This window comes from Tauraco erythrolophus, chromosome 2 (assembly GCF_009769465.1).
Source record: "Tauraco erythrolophus isolate bTauEry1 chromosome 2, bTauEry1.pri, whole genome shotgun sequence".
Taxonomy (NCBI): domain Eukaryota; kingdom Metazoa; phylum Chordata; class Aves; order Musophagiformes; family Musophagidae; genus Tauraco; species Tauraco erythrolophus.
Window position 1 is genome coordinate 89,692,866 of NC_141466.1, and position 21,680 is coordinate 89,714,545.

At 37.0% G+C, this 21,680-nt stretch overlaps 1 protein-coding gene across 1 annotated transcript in view; it reads left to right on the top strand.

The window, feature by feature from the left end:
- The first annotated feature begins 744 nt into the window (after positions 1-744).
- The window catches only part of CHRM3 (cholinergic receptor muscarinic 3), a 141,649-nt gene continuing 120,713 nt past the window's right edge, over positions 745-21,680 (top strand). The window contains exon 1 of the mRNA XM_086627751.1: positions 745-842. Coding sequence (XP_086483877.1) covers positions 745-842 — 98 coding nt within the window. The remainder of the gene's footprint in view (positions 843-21,680) is intronic.

The window sequence follows — 21,680 nt, forward strand, 5'->3', positions numbered from 1 at the left end:
TTGGGTTTTAATTGTTATTTTTTTCTTCCTCTGTAGTTATGTTAGCTTTTAAAAGCAGCAATATATTAAATGCAACTGAAAATCCAATGTATGGAATACATTAGGGACTTTATTTTTCTAGCTTTTTACATTTTTTACATGAAAATTAGTATTTCAAACCAGCTTTCTAAATTGGTTAGCTTGAAAAACTGCATAATTTGGGAAAGAAAAGGAGAGCGCATTTCTTGGTTCTGCTCCTGTGTCGAGCCGCTCCTGGGGTCAGGGCAGGCTCAGCATCCCATCTCTCTCTGTGCTTGGAGGTGCCAATTTCCAGGCACAAGCCAGCCAAGCTCCCTTGCTGACTCAGCTACATACTTCTTTGTGCTATTTTGGAGAAATTGTTATCCTCACTCCAATTTGGTCACTGGTTTGAAAAATTATCTGAAAATCCTGGGATCATACATCGCCATTTGGGGGGCAAGTGTGAGCAGCCTAAAGGCTTGTCAGAACCATCTTATTACCACTGCTCCAGATCTGTATGATACATGCATGCCTGAGTTGTGTTATTTACAGCTAGGTCTCTGAGATTTAATTTTTTTTTTTTTTTTTTTTTAAAGGTACTGTTCAGCGATAGAAAGTATTAATAGCTTTTGTCTTCTCTTTGTCTAAAGGAGGCCTTTTGGCTTATATGTCTGTATCTCCCCCATGTGTCTATAATCCATTTTAATAATTCTTCTTCTGTCTTTTGTTTTGTTCTCAGCCTACATGCTGACACACTACCAGTTTTGTTTCCAAAAGAGGAGTTCACAGAACTACACAGTGCCTGATCCAACTAGCCGCTTTGATGTTCCTCACTGGACCATGTAGGTAAAATTCCAAGAAACATGTATATTCACTCTAGATCTTTCCAAGTATTCAACATACCTGGAAACAGCTGATTTTTGACAACAGTGCTCACTTTTCAAAGGCAGGGTCTTGTGGAATTTATGGACTACAAAAATCATTCATTAAGGCCGTCTACCTTTGCAATGTGTTTTATCATCAACAGACACACAACTGTAGACCATCATACGTCACAATGTGTTTGGTCTCCTTGTCACATCTATTCTAAATTGCTGTGGGTGCTGGGAGCGCTGTGATAAATGAACCTCTATACTTGTGTTAAGAAGAGTAGAGCAGTATTATGGTATTAGTAGTCAGGAGAAAGATGCCTTCAGGTTATTTCTGTTGATTGTCTTGAGCTTCTGCACAAACTTTAAAGTTTTCTATGAGTTTCAGACAAAATAAAAAATGTAGCTGATACTCCACCTCCAGAATTTCCCTGCAGAATAATTCAGTCTTGCTATAGTAGCAGTGAGAATCCAACAAGTTAAATTTGATTTATTGAAAAATATGTTTTCCCTTCTGATTTTGATATGCTAGCTGGGTTTGGTTTCAACAAGTCATCTCCCTCTGTGAGAGTAAACCTAGGCAAAGAACTAAATTGTTCTGATTAAATTGCCAGCATTCATTATCACTTGACTGCTTTCTCCCTTTTATGTTATGCTCTTCTATGCCTCAGTTGCAGTGGCATTTAAAATAATTTACGTGAATTGGGAGGCTGCAGTGTTTATATCTACTTTATAGTTGGTGCTTCTTTTGCAGTCCTTACACATTTCTGTAAAACTTCCACCTTGGTTTGCATTTCTAATTTTGTGGCAATGAACTGTAAACATGGATATGTAGCAGTGGTTTAGATGGCCTGTATTTACACACGCTGGCACACTCTCCTTACACAGAAAGCAGCTCTCCTCACATACTTGCTTTAGGGACTGTGGCACTGGCAGGTTGTTGTTATTGTTTCTGGAGTGTCTTGAGACTTCAGTCACTCAGTTCTGTCTGGAGAAAGCTTCTAACCAAGTCATCTCAGGAAAGCATTTTCATAGCATACTGGCTGAATATTTATGGCTTCAATACTAACAACAGGTGTCTCAGATGAATCCTGAAACGATGCTTACCTCTGCTTTCATATCCTGAAATTAGGACATGGTGTCTTGCACACTGTTACACAGCTGGCCGTTTTCAGTTACAGTTGGTTCTGCTTTTTATGTTTTGTTAACCATATTCCAGCTTTACTTAGATTTCTTTTTTTTTAGGTATTTTGTGTAAGATGAAAGATTGTGGGATTGGGTTTGTTTGGTTTGGTTTGTTTTTTTGGTGTTTTTTTTTTTTTTTCAGATGACAGATTTTCTATTAATAAAATACTGAAAACACATACGTTTTCTGGTTTAGTAGTTAAATTTAAATTTTCACTATTCATAAGTGGGTTGCTAGCTCTGTGTTGGAAAAGAGATTCATGTTTCCTGCTGCAAGTATCCAAAATCTTCCCCCAGCTGTAACTGATGGGCAGGAAAGCAATCCCAAAAGGCATTTATTATGCTGGAGAGGATATCGAGTCTGAGTAGACTGCCTTCTCTGTAGGTATCAGTGGCACAAATATTCCTTGGCAGGAAATTTTTTAATTGGTGCCAAAATTCAGAGTACCATAAAGGAACTGGGATTGAACTGTATTCAGTTTTAGCCTAAAAGGAAAATGACAAAGAAAACACCTGAATTCATATAATTAACTTCTGCAAATTTTGTTACAGTCCACATCTCTCTCCCTGTATAAACATGTATTATTTTTCACTTAGACTCTGATGTGACAGTGGAGAAACAGTGAGCAAAAACTAAAGGGTTAAAACATCAGACCATATAATCTGTCTACAAGAAATATAATAACAAAGTTTTCAGAAAGCTAGAAATTAATATCTTTTTTTTCCCTGATACTAAATTAGCAACGAAGCCATTCATGCAAATAAATCTCATTAATTACTTTAGATTTACATTACACTGTCATGCCACCTCTTAAGGTATTAGGTGTATAAAGAAATAATAAAATAGTGTTCTTTACTACCCACAAATGTACAGTGCATTAAACAGAATTTGTCAGTTCATCTGAACACATTACGTTAGTCAAGAGGAGCAGCATCATTTTGCTTAGCAAAGGTACATTAGCTTGGCGGTTTGGGCTGTCAGAATTTTAAACTCTTGCCTGAAATACAAGGGTAATGGTCACTGTGGCATGCATTTGTCATCTAACACAATTAATGTTTGTCCTTTAGTAGCTTTTAGCAAAGTACAGATGTCTGCAAAGGTTGTGGTACAGGTTAGCTCTCTAATACAAGGTGAATATTCTAACACAATTGGTGTAACTTTCAAGTGTGAACTAGATAATGTCTGATCTAAGAAGAGCTGGAGGAAATGTCTTTTCTTAGAAGGTTTGTACAGCAGTATGTTCATGTTAATTATTCAGAAAAATAATAATGTGTTAAAATTCATTCATATTTGTTCCATATAGTCATAAATGTGATTTAAAATATTTTTCTGCATTTAAATATCTACCTGAACCTTAATAAAATCTACCTGAAATTTTGATAAAATCTGCTAACTCAATGAGAAGTTTAACCACAGAGCAGGGATGTTTGTTTTATAGAGTAGTGACACAGAAATATTTGCTCCTATACATTATCCCTTGAAAAATTATTCACCCTCTTAGCCCAAAGCTAATGAGAACTCGTATTTTCATTTATTCATCTATTTATTTATTTATAGATTTTGGTAATAGATTAGAGCAGAAGAGTAGCTTTGACAGAAAGAATAACTGGTTCAAAGCATATGAAATTTGTGACTGCAGCTGTCATGAGTTCATGCTATAAGCAGTTCCACAATCAGCCCAGTCTTACAGTGCTCACTTGCTTAGTCCCTTTGAAGTGACTTGACTTGGCATTATTTCGGGAGAAGCATCACAGCATGCTTCTGTATGCTTATGGTTGTGTTGAGTTAATGGTTCATCCATGAGGACAGGGTGCTATTATGCTTCAAAAAGATGATGAATGGCCAAAATTAATTTTCTAGAGACAGTTTCCTCTTTGTTGCTAGTTATTTAACTTAGTCCGTGCAGTAGCTATTGATGATGAGGAAAGCAGATAGATTGGAGTTCAATTTACTCATTCATATTTGCTTATTTATTCATAAATGGATTATTTTAATTACTTGGAGGAAAAAAAAGGTGACACAAACTGATCATTTGTAATTTGCATCCTGAAAGAAAGTGTACTTTTTGTACTAGAATTATTTTTTTAAGGATTTGTGATTTAAATGGAAGATGGAAATATTTACATATCTAAGTATACAAAATACAATTACTCTCCGCTAAACTTCCCTCTAGGGTATAGCGTAAACAATTCTTCTTCCATTACATGCATTAAAAACTCAGGTGGAGTGATTATGGCTGATTTCCATTCCCTCTGAAAAAGCATAACTTTTATCAACAAAGATCTTTCAATACTTTTTTTCAGAGGAAAGACTATTAGTTTTGGAATTACGAATTTCAATTTCCTCTGGCATTTTAAAAAAATCTTGGGTTTTCTTGTCACATATGTCACAAGACTGATATTTAACTTGTGAGACTGACTAGTTTAAAGCAGTAGGTGGTATGTGAGACACAGACTTCAGGAAGAGCATGATTTTCATAACCACTTCGAAGGAAAGACATTATAAATAAAATACATTTCTCTAGGGGCTTACAAAACCATTCTGTTGATAATTTAAATTACATTAAGCTAAATAAAATAGTACAGTAAAACCCTCAAGGGAAAAGTACTTCATTTAAGTTTGAACATTACATTACTTCCATTAATTGGAAATGTTTTACTCCCTCTCTCTAATAGTTTATTTTGCATTGAATATATATAATTAAAAGTATGGCCATTATGACAGGAGTCATTCTTTCCTCTTTTGTGTTCCAAGGTCTTCTTTTTGGTAGATCACTATAGTTTTATTTGCGTACCTTCCTTCGTTTCTCAGTGCTTTATTCCTGGTGAGTAACCCTCTGGGCATCAGTGTATGACAGAAATTACCATTGCTGTGATGCTGTCGTGATTTAACCCCGGCTGGCAACTAAGCACCACCAACTGCTAACTCACTCCCGCCTTGGTTGGATGGGTTGAGAGAATCAGAAGGGTGGAAGTGAGAAAACTCATGGCTTGAGATAAAAAATCTCAAAATTGCACATGTTCAACTTAACCAAACTGGTATCAGAACTGAGAACTCTCAATCAGCCTGAAATTTTGTATCGAAACCACCGAATCCGAGGCTTTCTTCTGTTGGAATATTTTAGAGTCTGCTCGTCTGTTCATCCAAACCATGCACCTTGCTTCTTCCAGAGTGCTTGCAAGGGTAACTGTTGAGCACGGGCTGCAACACAAGTGAGAGAATCCATTAGTCTCCCTACTTTATAAGTGTAACTTGGAGGCAGAGAAGAAATGCTGTACATACATACGTACATGCATATATGCATTTCTGTGTATTTTGTGTATCCACAGATCTAAGATCACACATGTTTGTGCCTGTGTGTACGTATGATTTGCCGGTATACATGTGGTTTCTTTTCTTTCTATAAATTTATGCCTATTCAGTTTCATATGAGAACCTGACAGGATATTCCACTTTAAGTCATATGAAGATAATATGACTTCCAGGAGATGATGACTAGAAAAATATTGGAAAACCTCAGTGAACCATCTAATTCTAAGAGTGATTTATTTCACCTTCCTTTTTCACCCCATCACAAGAGACTATACAGGCTGAACTAAATCAGGTTATTGTTCTTAACTGCATGCGAGGCAGTAAATCTGTAGTGCTGAACTTCTCTAATATTGACAGCTTTGCAATATGGGTATCTGTAGAAATAGTCTAAGCACATATAAGCTTACAGAAGCTGAAACAGGCTGTATAATAGAAGCAGGCCAGTCCCATACGCAATACATATTCCCACTTTAGAGTCAGCTTTAAGCCTGACACTAACTTCAAATTAATCCCCATTTAAAGTCTAAAACAAGCGTTGTGTTTCATATAAATTAATTTGAATAGTTTTCTATGCAAAAATAAATCTTTACAGCTAAATATTAACAGTATTGAAATATAAAAAAAAAAAAAAAGAAAAAGAAGAGCCATGCAAAAATTTTCTCCTAATGTATAAAATATTTGTCTTTTCTTGAAAGAACACTTTCAAAAGGAAATAGTAATTTAAACCAGCACTGGATTGAATAAAAACTTTGTTGACCTGAGAGTTTCATGTTAGACTGAGTAAGCTTTGATGGGGAAAAGGTAGTACAAAATATCAAAGCTTAGACATGTTTTCTATTGACTCAGAACCTAAAAGTTTTATGAAAAAAGTAAGAAGACTCAGTCATAAATGTCTAAATAAATTACTTCTTCAGTATATTTTGTAAGATTTAAGGCTTGAATAAGTTTACAGTTTCATTATATATCCTGAAGAAATATTTATTTTTTCTTTCTGCTTTTTAAGATTCTTTTTTTTCTCCAGTATTATTTTTCTGAGTTTTAAAACTAGCTTTTGTTCCTACTGTAGTCACCATGTGATTAAATAATAGAGGTGGTGAATTCTGTAAGGAAATACCAAATTCCCTGTGATTTTTCAACCTTTTTCCATTTTAGACATCAGAAGAATAAATGATTCTAAAACTGAGCTTTAAAATCAGTTCTTGGGCACAGTGTATTACTTGTGCGTGAAAGCTAGAGGTGTTCACAGTCAGGTCTACCAAGATGATCACTACTGATTTGCCTGGTTCTGGGTGAATTGCAAAGCTTATGCTTTCATGTCAGTGCATATCTTCTGAAAAATGTTTGCATTTTATTGGGATACTGTTGCAGAGCTGATCCTATCAAGTAAGGTGCTAACAGCTGATTCCCTAAGGTATAGCGACTCTTAACGTTGGCGCTGTATTGACTTAAATCTCATTATTTTTTTGTGACAAAAAAAAAAAAACAGATTCCTCAGTGTTCAAAGTGTTTTAAAATCTCTGTTTGCCAGAATTTTGAATAAGTGACTTTAAAACTCATTGTTTCAGAACAAACTAAGCAGGTCCTAACTTAGGCTAAAGCATGCAGATACAGTGTGCATGAGAGAGGAGTTAGAATGATGTTCACTGCAACCTGTATCTACTTTTTTTGGTAAGTTCGTAAAACTTATCCTAATGATTAATAGAAAAGAAGAAATTAATAGTGTTACATTTTTCTATGGAAGTGATGAAGATATTCCATCCTGTATGTTAATTTATAGTAACAGGATGACTGTGTTGACAGACTGATATTAGGGAATGGAGATTATGAATGATTGTGTCCTCAGTGTAAAATGAATGATTCACTATGATTCTTCAATTTTAAACTTTTCTGAAAATGAATTAATGAAAGGATTCATTTAATTAATTAAAGGTGTTGTTGTTGCTTTGATGCTTATCACAAATTGAAGTGAAAAGTATTTTCAATAACAGCACAACAAATTTGCAATGTCACACCGTGGCCCAAGGGATGCCCAAGACGAAGTGTTGCAGCACCTGGGAAAGATCGAAAGAGAATTTGTACAACTGAGAGGAGAGTTTTCTGTGGCATGGTGACAAGGACTTGCACTCAGTACCTCAAAGGCCCTCTGCTTCTATTTGTAACTGTCAGTCTGCCCAAGCATTTTCACTATTTGTTTCAGTTTCAATTTGTGCTCACTTTTTGGCATTTGCCTCATAGATTTTTCCTCTGCTCTGTGACATCTGCAGGGTCTGATGACCAGGCTCTCAAATTCTTGTGTGCAATCATTGATTGTGATGCAATTGTGATTCTGTGATTGCTCATTTCCTACGTAATTGCTAGGTGACAGAGCTGCAGGCAACACAGCTTGCAAGAGAAGACTTTTCAGCCTGATTTCTGATTTTCAGGTGAACTCTAGGCACCACTCCTGTACCACTTTGTCTAAGGTTATTGCAGCCCTGATGTGACTGTGCAAAGGGATTGAACAACTGAAGGTTCAAGTGGGCTGAAAAACATGTACTGGGCCACTCATCAACTGGCACTTACCAGCTTGTCTGACTTCTAAAAGAAAACTTGAGAAGCAACATTTTGACACACAATTTGTCAGCGACGTTTGTATTAAATGAATATAATGTCTATCTTGAAAAGTACTGAGCCAGATCTTCAGGCTGTGTTACTCTGAATAATTTTTAAAAGCATACCTTCCCTTCTGAAACAGCAGACATTTCATGGTTAATAAGAACTAGGTGTGCTTACAGGTCCCTGAGGATAAAACAACAGGTGTTTCATGTCAGTGTTCTTTTTTTCACATGGGGAACGTCAAGTTAAATATTGGCTGCAATATACTGTATTGTTTTATTTCTCTGTCCATGGAGAATAAGCTGCATTGTATACCAAGGTATTACCCAGTGCGTCTTGGGGAGAGGACGTGGACTCTTAAGTTTTTGGCCTTTTGTTTGCCCAAGCCAGGGCCTCTTTGATGAGCTGCATTTCTACTTTCTTCATGCAGCATCTATTTCTAGTCATTCCTTTCCCTCTAAACAGCAGCGAAGGTTGACTAATTACTATTATCCATTATCTTTATGCATCTGTCTTTTTAGACCTATTTGGATTATATGCCTAATATCCAGTCAGGATTAATAAAGATACTGACAAATCCATTTTCTTATTACTCTTTTTAATTGAGGAAAACTCAGAAACCTAAGGACTACCAGTCTATACATCCCTTATTCTCTCAAGCCAATATGTTTTGCATTGACAGAGATTCTATTAGCAATTTTTTGGTTATCTGTAATTGCTGAAGAGGCCTCTGGGACAAAGTGTACCAAGTAGCTACCGAAAAAAAATATAGGATTCGGTAATACATTAGATGTCAATAAATGCTTAAATTAGACCCCTAGTACAATCATTACTACTTGTAATATGTACTAACAGGTTTAGCTCTAAAAATTTAAGCCCAAGCTCTGTAGCAGCCAGTCATTAATTTGCTCAGACTATTTCCCAGTACATATAGGCATTTGTTGGAGAGGGTTGATAATTAGTGTGATATTTGATGAGGTTTCTTTCTCTTTTTAAAAATAGTTTGAATTTTTATTTCAATGGTCTAAGTGAATCTGATTCGCTTTTGGCAATTTAAAGAAATGAAAAGAGCAAATCTTGAACTGGGACGAAATGCCTGCATTCTTCTGGGCTCTGATTTCTGCTAACACTGCCTGCAGAGTACACCAGTGCTACAGGAGAGTGTCTGTCACATATACTGAAGTAGAGAATCAGGAAACAGAGCTTCAAAACCTTCAAGACAAGAAGGTAGGGAGCTGCCTGGAAAACAGAAATATCTTTAGAAAAAATATTTCAAGCTAAGACTTATTTCTAAGGGGGAAAAAAAGAGAGATAAAAAAATGTTCTATTTAACAACACTCAGAGGAGATAGAACTTCATCTTTTAAAAGTCCTGTGGAGGACTCCTATATGCTAAGCTACACAGACTTTAATCTACCTCTGAAGATGAAAGGATGAGGTGAGCCTGCCAGAATTTAAGCCTCTGCATCCAGGAAGTTATAGGTTTTTCTACCTTAGTGATTAGGTCTCAAAGCTACTTCCTCTGGCTACATATCCTTCTGACTCATTGCTTTAAAGAATTATATACAAACTGACTGTATCTCCATGAGGTAGTGAGACGTGTCCATTATTTCAGTGCAGGAACCAAGGGGATTGTGTCATGTATTTGAGAAAAACACAAACTATTCTTGGTTGGTTTCTTCTTGCTCAGTCCTTTTTCGTTTAGGAGACTTGTGGCATAAATAATACAGCTTTGATTTTCCAGTTCAGTTTCTGGTATAAAGATTCAAAAATATAGGGATATATATTTCTCGCATATCAGATTTAGAAAATTCCCTGCAGATTAAGCCGAAGAGATTCCTATCCTTATCTATGTTTTTACATATGTATGCGGTTTTTAAATTTCTTACATTTGCCCTCATGACTACAAATTTAAAACCAGTGGAATTCTGTTGTTTCACTTTTGTGAGGCTTAAATAAGCATATGATAATGGAAATACAGAAAAATAGGTGACAGCTCTTGGTCTTCTATTAACTTAACAGTTAAAAAAGGCTAGATTTTGTATTCTGAGTTTTATATATAAAAGCAGTATGTTTTTAAAAATTATAATAATGTTATATACACAATTAATATGAATGAAAACATCTTTTTTCTTGGAATTTCTGATTAAATGTAATAACACATTTTCATTTTAGTGACAGTCTATATACATTCTCTATCATCACAAACTGACTTTTTAAGTTAAACATGATCAGATATATCAAATTATTTTGATTTTTTTTTATTTTAAAATGATTTTTTTTATTGACTCAATTTTTCTTATAGCATGATATGAATAAGCTAAAATAGGGACTTGTGGCATCTAGGAATTAATTGTTTCTGTGAGCTATCTAGTGACATCAACTTTCAGAAGAATATCAAAGATTTTCCAGCATAAAAGCAGACAGAATAAGCGGGACTTCAATATTTTGGTTTCAGTACTGCTTCCTTTCCAGCTCTATTCAGTGGTCTGGCTGTTAGTGAACTATACATGTAGATTTTGTTTTTTCAACCTTTATGTGATTGCTGTCGTGGTCAGAAAGCACATGCCAAATAATAGCTAGATCTTTACTTTTCATTAATCAAATATAAAAATGTATGTAAGAAAATGAAGGAGAGTATAAATTGATTAATGTCTTCTTGTTTTTATAAGACAGACATAACAGCACCATCTTCATGAAAATTGTGTGAAGGAGTAATTATGTTGTAGTTTCTGGAAGTGTCTAAAGGAGATTAAACTTTCAACTAGAAGTTTTAGGGATTTTTTTTTAGAATACAGTAACCTATTTCTGAGAGTTTCCTGACCCAGAACACCAAACTTAACTAGATGTTGGTAACAGATGCAAACTCAGTTGTGAGGATTGGGTCAGAGAGGAGAAGCACATGGTTTCTGAGCTTTGTACCACTGGAAGGGACACAAACCCAGGATTTTTCTGCCCCATTTACAGAGAGCTGAGTAGCAGCAGCAGCAGCAGCAGGATTGCACTGGGAAGAGCTGTGCATTTCTTCATTTCTCTCTTTTGTGCAGATGTATGAAAAGCAGAGTGGTTGGGAGAGTCAGACAATCAGTTCTCTTATACGGGCAAACACCTCTCTCAGAAGAATGTGGGCATCCAGCTGACAGTGACTGAATGGGCTTATACATGTGTTTCACAAATGTAATAGACCGAGGAAGCAGAACATTTGTATGAGACTGTTAATCTCAGCATAGTGCAGGTGGCTTTTATCTGCAACTTCTGATAATGACTGGATAAGAAGCATGGATAAACTGAGTGAGACTGCCAGCTCAAGTCAGATCTCAGTAGGCAAGCACTTAAGAGCACAGCTGTCCGAAGGCAAGTACAGCTTGCTCTTATCCACAGGCGCAGATGCCTGCATCAAGGTATCTGTTGCTATGGTTAGCCCTCCAAGAGGTATATGACAAGTGGGCAGGAGTGGGTATGGTCTAAGCTTCAATGGGATTTTAAAGGAGTTTAACTAATATCATAGGTTAGTACTGCAAGGAAGAAATTCTACAAAATCAACACCAGTGGACATGTGATCTGTTCAAAACATAACTTCTTAGAGCAAGCTGGCAGGTAATACAAGAGATGAGGTTGCTGTAGCACAAAAATCACATGACATGAAAGTACAGCTGTCTAATGCCATTATGATTTCATTATTACATTTTACTAGTTGAAAAGTGAATTCTGATGTAATATTCTTCAAATATCACTAGAAAAAAAAGAAATTAGTAACAATACTGTGATCAGGGTCCTTCCTGATCTCGTAGTCAGGATCAGTCGTTCTAAATGTTTCATTTATTTATTTTATTTAATAAACTATTTCCTGTTACAAGGGCTGAAACAGTAGAACATACATTGAAACTCTTAATCAGAGGTCCTTTAGAGACTTTTCTAACTTTGGATCATAATACATCCTCTTATCTAGTAAGCAATAGTGTTTGCAAACACAAAGCACTTCGTATTTTATAGTGGACATGTTGATGCTGTTCTCTGTCACTTTTAATACTGTCCTTTCCATAGTGATATTGTGATATCTTTTGGCTATGAATTGATCACTTACCATATATATGAAGAAACAAGTCCACTGTTTTGTCCTGTTGTGCAAGGAGTTTCCTGAAGCATTCACAGTGCTAAGGAAGGATAAAAAGTGTTGAGGCAAGGTTGTGCTTGTTCTTTGTTTCTGTGGGAATTCGTTCCTCGTGTTCTGGATAATTTCTAGGAAAATTTTCTCTACTTCCCATGTAATCAATATCCCTGTAGAAATTTCTATTACACCAAAGAAGTCAAGTCATATGTTTGTAGAAAGTAATCCCTAGAGGACAACTTGAAACATTACTCCCAGGTGGATCAGCCTGAACAATGCATTGCCAAAATGTAATCATGTTTACGTACACTGCCATTAGTGTTTATGACATTTTTATTGTGCAGTGGAAAATATCATGCAGTATTCATTTCACTATTGCATGCCATATAACTCTGAAGTCCTCTCTTTTGTCCTGCATGAAGTTACCTCTGTAAATTGCTTTCTTTCAAAAACAAAGCTTTTGCCATCCTGTCTGTCCCCTTCTAGTCAGTCCAAATGGGGACAAGTTAAGGGAATTTGTCCTTAAGTGGAGGTTCAGAAGCTGATGAGCAAATAGATTATCAGCTCTCACTGACCTCAGTTGCTTCTCATGAACATGCAGGAGGGAGATACTTTGGATGAAGGAGAAAATTACTTGGTTTTCACACATTGGGAGACATCGGAAACTTCTACCCTAATCAAGATATCTTATATGTCTAGGAAAAATCTCTGATATACTACAAATGCTGATGCCACTGAGTCAGCTGTTAGGAAGCCTTCTTCCACTAGATTTTAATCTTTGATGAGATGGAGAAGAAATATAATATTTGGAAAAAGAAAGAATTAACTAAGGGATATTTTACATTTATATCAATTCTACTTCTTGCTCTTTCTGTTGGATCAAGGTCACCTTTTAAATAAGCAAAATAATAACTCTAGCTTCCCATCCCTTGAAAATTAAACAGTATCTAAAAAGTACCTTTATAAAAGTATCATCAATGTGATATCATAGTAATTGTATCTTGTGAATCTGCACAACACATTTATTCAGTCTGCAGGCCAAGAGACTGTTGCTGTCTTCTAGTCCACTAACTTTGAGGATTCAGGTAGTTCATGTGGGTGGATGAGCTACTTAAGGATATGGTTTAATGGGAGATTAGGGACGGTTGGACTGGATGATCTCTAAGGTCTTTTCCCACCTAGAAAACCTATGAAATCTATGAAAACGAGCTCCTTCCATGCTTTCATCTTCTGTGCTTTATCACTTGTAGTTGAGGCTCTTTGAACTTACTGTTGATCCATTATTATTCATTGCCTACTTATGAGGTCTTCAATTTTACCTGTGCTTTTCACAGGTACTGCCAAAGAAATCTTAATATAATCTGTTTCAGAGGTAGCTGAGGCTGTATACCTTCAAAAGCTGGGAATCTTTTCTGAAAGTTCAGAACCTTATTCAGCCTAAATATGTGTACAGATTTATGTTTTTTAAGTAAAGAAGGAAATAAATCTGAATTATTTTAATTCTATGTAGGCAGTATAGCAAAGCATATAGCTAGTGAATGGATGGCAGTGTTGTCTGTAGAGAAAATAGGAACAATCTTGTTTCAATGAAATTTTCTTGGGCGAAGTGGGAGGAGGGAGAGCACAGATTCAGAAAGCACCAACAGGGGTAGTAAAAAAATAGCACACCTCAGAAAAAAAAAAACAATTGCTTAAGACACACACTGGGATGGTTTAGTTTGGAGAAGAGAAGGCTTCAGGGAGAGCTTATTGTGACCTTTCAATACTTAAATGGAATTTATAGGAAAGATAGAGACTTTTTACAAGGGCCTATGGTGATAGGACAAGGGGTAATGGTTTTAAATGAAAAGAAGGTAGATTTAGGTTAGATATAAGGAAGAAATTCTTTACTATAAGGGATGATGAGATACTGGAAAAGGATTCTCAGAGAAACTGTGGATGCCCCATCCACATCCTTGGAAATATCCAAGGTCAGATTGGATGGGGCTTTGAGTAATCTAATCTAGTGAAAGATGTCCCTGCCCATGGCAGGGAGGTTGGACTACATAACCTTTAAAGGCCCCTTCCAACGAAAACCGTTCTTTCATTCTATGATTCATTCTATGATTTGCTTTAAACCAGTCAAGCAGAGGCTCTGAACCTAAATCTCTGTATTCTCATGTAAAAACTCTAGACCTTGTGTTAGTAGATATTCTGGTAAATATAAGTCTGTGTATCCCATAGCTTCTCTCCTAGTACAACCATGATCTCTCAAATATTTTTGGGTGTGTGAGGATGTTTTCCAATAAGATCTACTTGGGTATGCATTTTTATTTTCGAAGGTGGTCTCAGCACAGGAAAGAACACTTCACTTTCTTTTCCCAGCTTTCTGATTTAAAGGTTGGACACAATAATATTTTTTTATGAACTCTCAGAGAAATCCAGAGAATGTTGAATCATATGCTAATACATTTGCTTATGTTGCCCTTATTCAGGTTAAGAAATGTGTTATTAGATCTATATATTGATTTTAACCAGCATCCAATTTTATCTTTCGGAAAATTACTATAATAACCAGTCTGCTTTACCCTCAATCTAAGGTAATTTCATAGACCCTTTGTGAGGGCTTAATATGAAACTGTATTCCCCGGTAACGCCTTTTCTGTGAGCCATTTTCAGACTTTCCTCACAGACCAAAGATGCTGCATTTACATAACGCAGCAAACCCTCCTAATCTGCCAAGGTTTTAAGATCAAGCCCTTCAGTTTCTCTACAAATTTTCAGATAGGCTCAACGTAAAGTTTTAAATCTGTATTGTTATACCCACTTAAAGCACAGCTTTTCCTGTTACACTAGGGAAAAATACTGGCTGCTTTTCAAAGTTGAAAACACACATTAGCATATCTTAGCTTTTCTATTTCTGATTCTACTTTTCTCTTTCATCATTTTAATGTATATACGCTAAATGGATTAACATGTGCTCACTACAAATCAAAACCTTTGCAAATGGCATCCTGTATCTGTGAACTTCTGTAAGGAATTTTGATAACCTGCTGCAGCCCATGTTTTCAGCCTTATTTTCCATCTTTTCAGTTCTGTGAGCCACAGAGACAACTGGGAAATATCGTTAACAGAGTCATTGCTACCTTATTCCCAAGTCACTACTCTGCTTTGATTTTTTAAATCTTATATATAATAACCTATCCTAACTTGAATACTCTATGTGAGACAAAGACAAAAAAAAAAAAAGTAAAACTAGCAGATGAGTTTAAAAAAAAAAAAAAAAAAAGATGAGCAAAAGGAGATTTTACTTTAATTTTTTTTTCCTTTGGTAGAAATAGCTGTAATTTTTAAAATTTCATAGAATGATTTGGGTTGGAAGGGATCTTAAAGATCATCTAGTTCTAGCCCCCCTGCCATGGGCAGGGACACCTTCCACTAGATCAGGTTACTCAAAGCCTCATCCAACCTGGCCTTGAACACTTCCAGGAATAGGGCACACAAAACTTCTCTGGGCAACCTGTTCCAGTGTTTCATCACCCTCAGAGTGAAGAATTTCTTCCTTAGACCTAATCTAAATCTACTCTCAGTTTAAAGCCATTATCTCTTGTCCTATCACTACATGTCCGTATAAAAAGGCCCTCTCCATCTTTCTTGTAGTCCCTCTTTAGGTACTGGAAGGCTGCAACAAGGTCTCCCTGAAGCCTTCCTTCTCCAGGCTGAACAACCCCAACTCTCTCAGCCTGTCTTCATAGGAGAGATGCTCCAGCCCTTGGATCATCTTCATGCCCCTCCTCTGGACTCACTCCAACAGCTCCATGTCCTTCTTATGTTGGGAGCATGTCCAGAGCTGAACACAGTACTCCAGGTGGGGTCTCACAAGAGAGTTTCTAGAGTTTTAGTTGAACAGGGAATGTGAAACGGACTGTTAACGTTGGTCTTTGCATCAATTTTATGGGTTACGTTCACTCACCATTTCAAGAACGGATTTTTGGCCAAATGAAATCAGACAGCTATTGTTCAGCTTAGACTTTAGAACTGAAAATATAATAAAATACTTTTGCGTATCTTGGTTAATCTCAAACTTTATAGCTACGCTTAAAGGTAGATGCAAGATGAATAAACATCCCGTAAGAGTCTTTAGTGTGGTAAAATACTGGAATCCTTTTAATTTAAAGTAGCATGCTCTGCAAGCCATACTGATCTTGGCCATATTGGATTTTAAATTACGCCAATTACTCTGCAGTGCCTCAATCCATGGAAGTATTTGCAGGCTTCTCTTAGGCTTTCTTTGGCTCTGAAAAGCCAAATATGGGGAGTATATAGCAAGGGTTGATGTTTATCTTTCATATAATGTGTCTAAAATGTTAAAACCCTTCTGAGCACAGCCAGAATACATTTTTAATGAGGATCTTCAACCTCAAACTATAAAAGGTGAACCAAGTTGTCATCTCTGTCCAGAGAGCACGGCTGAGTTAGTCCAGCAGGAAGCCCAGGATGAATAGAAGATGGCTCTTCTGGAGTTTTCAAGCTTCAGAGGCTTGATTTTGCCAGCTAATCAAGTAAGCAGCAATGACAGAAACACTGTGCCTGATAAAACAATTCGGAGTTGTGCTGCAGCAGAAAGTTGCTCTGTGATCTTATGCACCTCCAGAGACATTTATTTTCCTGCTTTTTGGTCTGTATGCGCATGCGGGTTGCTTTTCTATTTGGCTGATGAGGACTGCAGTTGCATACATGATTGGGGTGCACAAGTTGCAGCCTTGCATCTTCACTACCCCTGCTTAGTCCCCTTTGTGATGTATGCAGTGCTTTACATACTGTTACATGGGCAAATAAAGTCTCTATGCATTCCCCTCATAACCCTATGCCATGATATGGTTAAGTAGAATTTGGTAATTAAACATGTGCTTAACTCGGCTTCAGTGTAAGGGGGAATTCCTGCACGGCCCTTTTCAAATGAGAAGAGCATCTGTGTTTGATTTATTTGGCCTTTTGTGTTTATTTTTTTGAGGTTTTGGGGCTTTTTTTAAGCATTCTCAAAGACACTTAACTCTTCTAGATCATGTTTTGAATATGTGTCATCAAGACAGCCTGTGTCTCTGTTGATACAGAAGCTGTTGATACCAAATAACCTCTCACTTCACAAATTCAATTTCTGAGGAACATATTTACCCCTTTCACCCTCATTAAATGGGAATAAAACACTTGTATATTTCTCCCTGGGTGCAAATAAGGGAAGACTGTGGTCCTAAAACAAAATTGATACATAAAACAATCTTCTCTCTACTGATCTTTCCTGCTCTCCCATCTTAAATTACAAATTAAAAATTCAGTAACCCAGATGTATTTATATAACATTACAACATTTTTAAACTTAAGAAAGCAAAAATTAAACCACTGTTTTGCTGGACTTTGATGGAGGATGAACTTGGCCTAAACATTGCCTTTGGGGCAGGGTTTTTTTCAGTTGTTTGTCTAATTTTGTTTGTTAGGACTTAATATGTGCTGATATTATACAAACATATCTAAGTTATTGCATTATTTTATTTGGAACTGGAGAGCAGCAGGAATCAGGAGACAGAAAACATCTCTGCAACGAGAAAAGCTACTGAGAGGACTCAGGTGCCAGCAGTGGCTCTTAGCAGGGCACTGGGCATGAGCGTGATGTTCAAATCATGCTCCTGCAGCACGGGTCTGGTACATCACCATGCTGCTGTATCCACACTTGTGCAAGAATCTGGCTTGTTTCAGTCCCTTAGATACCATTCAGAATAACCTGCTCTGGATTAAAACCATAGAAATATAAAAAGGAAAATAGACTTTATAAAACTGCATGATGTGTCTGCAAAACTCACCATCAGGAAGTGTTTCAAGATATAAAGTAAAGTTATATTTTCCTGGATTTTGCATGTTGAAAATACTTTATAGGATGTTCTGTGAGCCATTTACAGTAGGTCTTCCTTGGTTCTAATAATAACCTCTTTTTTCTTAATCAGTGCAGGGCTTAAAATTGATATGATCCGTTACCATCCTTGCTTTTGTTTATGATCATTAAGATGAGTGGTAATTATATAATTTTATTTTTCATTAAAAAAACCATGATGGCAACAAAATAACGTTAGAATAAACAATCACAAATTTCCTATTTTTTTTATTAATTCATCTTACCTAGTATGGCGAATTTATTTCTCCTTCTGGCTAGAAAATTCAGGACATGATTAAAGTGAGTATATGCAATGAGGATACTAATCTATGGCAGATTTCTCAAGTAATACTTATGGTTATAATGAAAGCTTATTTCACCAAAACTAAACAGATGTTGCTTTATATGGACAAAGAGAAAGCCAAAACTTAACTCATGAAATTATATGTTGTCTATAATAAGAAAGGTTTAAAATTCCCTAATCTCAGGATTTATCAAATTATGTTTAATGTATTCCAGATGCCACAATTAATCTTTCAAAAAACATATGGAAGAATTCTATCTTTTCCAAATCCATCTGTTGGTGTTCTTTCAATTATAGCTGAACTGTTTAGATTCCATTTATATATTTTCAGTTACATGTTTTTGAAGGTAATTTATTTATGGATTGTTCATAGTTAGTTCTATCTTATGATCAGTCACTGGAGGGAAGACTATGTAATTAGCAGGACCAAATTATTTTATAATTATACAATTATTTATAATTTTATGAGCTATTTTATAATCATTGAACAGTTTTAAAGGCCATAAGATACAAACAATGTTGTATTTTTTACTATTGCACCAAATACAATATATTCAATATATGTATATAAAATATTTCTTACCTCAAAGCGATTAAAATTACATGAAATAGTTACTTTTGACTTCTAATTCAGTCTCTATTCATAATCTTTTGGCAAGGGCATGAGCCCTAGATATATCAAGACTTAACCAACTCTTCACTGCAGAACGCTGACTATTGCAAAACTGCATTTTTGGATGCTGTACTTTCTTCCGAGAGCTTAGACTGTGAACCCAACACCCTCTACAGTATATAGGAAATGGCACCTAAAAAGCCATCGCACTGCCTGGGTAACTATTTGAAAGAGCCAGCAGGAAATGTTGAGGAGGGAGATGGAGTCTGTGCAGAGTAAAACGAAACATCATCTTGCACTCGTGAATTTTCTGCTGTAGTCAGTCAGCAGCCTTTGGCACAAACTGTAGTTGGAGGAAAAAGGTATCTTTTGCATATTGATTAAAGCGTTCACCAAGGTTTGAGGAAAATCATTTGCTTGAAGGCAACTAACGCTTCCTTCTCCCAGAGGATGTCCCAACAACGGGGGTGAAGTTCTGTGGTTGGGGCTCCTCGAGCAGTGCTGCCAGCTGAGCCCTCCTTTGCCTAACACACCAAAGCTCAGCGGTGCCAGCAGAGCTAGAGCACTGGGGCCTTCAGAGAACGTGGGGATCTCCTCTCTGAATAACTTGGATATTTTCATATAAATGCAAAGATTTGCAGTTTTTATCATCTCTGGTTTGTTTCGCAGCCAGTTTGATGACTTCTCTGAAATCCTGACCCCAGGGCAAGGTGTCAGAGAAAGCCAAAGAAAGGACTGGGTGCTACTGCCTCTCTTTACATGTTTTAGGGGGTTGCTTTTTGAAAGGGCAATTTTTCTGTTTTTTGAGGGGAGTTGTGAGTTTGTGGGTTTTTTTCCCTCCCTTTAGGGCATCATTTTGAACTAAGTAGCACATAATCAAACAAAATTATTGAATTCTGTGTAGTGTGTCTATAACTCAGTGTTATGAAGAAAACTTTCAGTCAAGCGTGGTTTTAATAACTGCAAACTGATGCCAAAATATTAATGAGTTTGAAGGATTTCATCCTCTCAGGTCTTCAGGAGAATAATTTAAGTTCTTCTTTTTCCTTGGGTATTTTTTTTCTTTTTAAAAGCTTTTCCTTTTCAAATATCACTGTGTTTCTTACTTTTGATACATTTAAAGGCTTTTTATGTTTTCTCAGCTCTTGGTAAAAATGAGGGTTTTTTCAAATGACCTGATTATCCCTATACAGCATTGTTCATACAGGAAAGGAAGAGGAGTGGGAATGACAGCAGCATAACAACTGAGAGAAGAGAGAGACAGAGCTGAAAGATGTAGACAAAAATCCTTACAATTAAGGCTCCACAATAATTGAGTTTGAATTGTTTCAATAAGCATGCCTATACCTAACTTGAAATCTCAGTAAATGGAATGGAAGCTTTGTCTAGGGAATGGTCAATATTTTACTTATTTGACTTTCCCCAAAAGTCTGTTGTTTCTGCAGAGTTTTAAGATTGATGATACCTTGGTGTGTTGAATCTCCAGGGTACATTGCAGCAGTAAATGCCGTCTCCCTGCCACTCACTTGTGGCAGAAGGTCTATAGCTCATGCCTGAGGGAGATTTCCTTGCATCATAGCACATGATGTTATCAGTCATTGACACTCATGGTTTGGTGGGAAACGCAGCTTTTTTCTGAGCAGCCTACATTTGCTCCCAGTTGCAAGGATTTTGTCTGCACGTTATTGATTGGTGTTACTTTCTTCTTGAGATATAATATGCCTCCTACCTCTCAGGTTAGCTTGAGACCACTGCCTATACATGTCACCGCAGTGCAGTCTCAGCAGGGGAGCAGAGGCAGGACCTCTATCCCTGCCCCCTGGACAGCCCTGTGCTGTGGTCCCTGCTCTCGCATGGGTCCTAAGATTTTTGAGACCACAGGAGGCTACAAGGGGCTGACCAGGCTGAACATAAATTGCTCCAGCCCTGAGGTGTGAGGGGCTGCGGCAACCTACACTCCAGTTAAAGTGCTCCATAATTTGGGCTGCATCTTCTCCATCCCCTCCCTGAAAGTACAGTCCCTCTCCTTTCCCACATGTGTGTTTCTTGAAGACTCTTCTTGGTCCTTTCATGCAGGAGGAGTGAATTTGAATACAGCTATGCCTGTGGTATTTACTCTTCCAGCTTCTTGTACTCTCTGAACTGGATTATAAAATCAGGAGCTTTTCCTGGAGATTGCCTCTAAATTTACATTTTTACTATGTTCTGAAGTAACAATTTTTTTTTACTTAAGTGACTGCAGGTTGCTCAGTGTTTTCATGACTGACTTGCTTCACTAAGGGCAAATCCTGCCTGACTAATTTGGTGGCCTTGTATGATGAGGTTACAGCATTGATGGATAGGGGAAGAGCAACTGACATCATCTACGTGGACTTATCCAAAGCCTTTGATACTGTCCCACACGACATCCTTATCTCTAAACTGGAAAGACGTGGTTTTGATGGATGGACCACTTGGTGGATAAGGAATTGGCTGAATGGTCGCTCTCAAAGAGTTGTGGTCAACGGTTCAATGTCCACGTGGAGGCCTGTGATGAGTGGTGTTCCTCAGGGGTCAGTACTGGGACCAGTGCTATTTAACATCTTTGTTGGAGACATGGACGGTGGGATTGAGTGCACCCTCAGCAAGTTTGCAGATGACACCAAGTTGTGTGGTGTTGTGGACACGCTGGAGGGAAGGGATGCCATCCAGAGGGACCTTGACAGGCTGGAGAGGTGGGCCTGTGAGAACCTCATGAAGTTCAACAAGGCCAAGTGCAAGGTCCTGCATGTGGGTTGGGGCAATCCCAA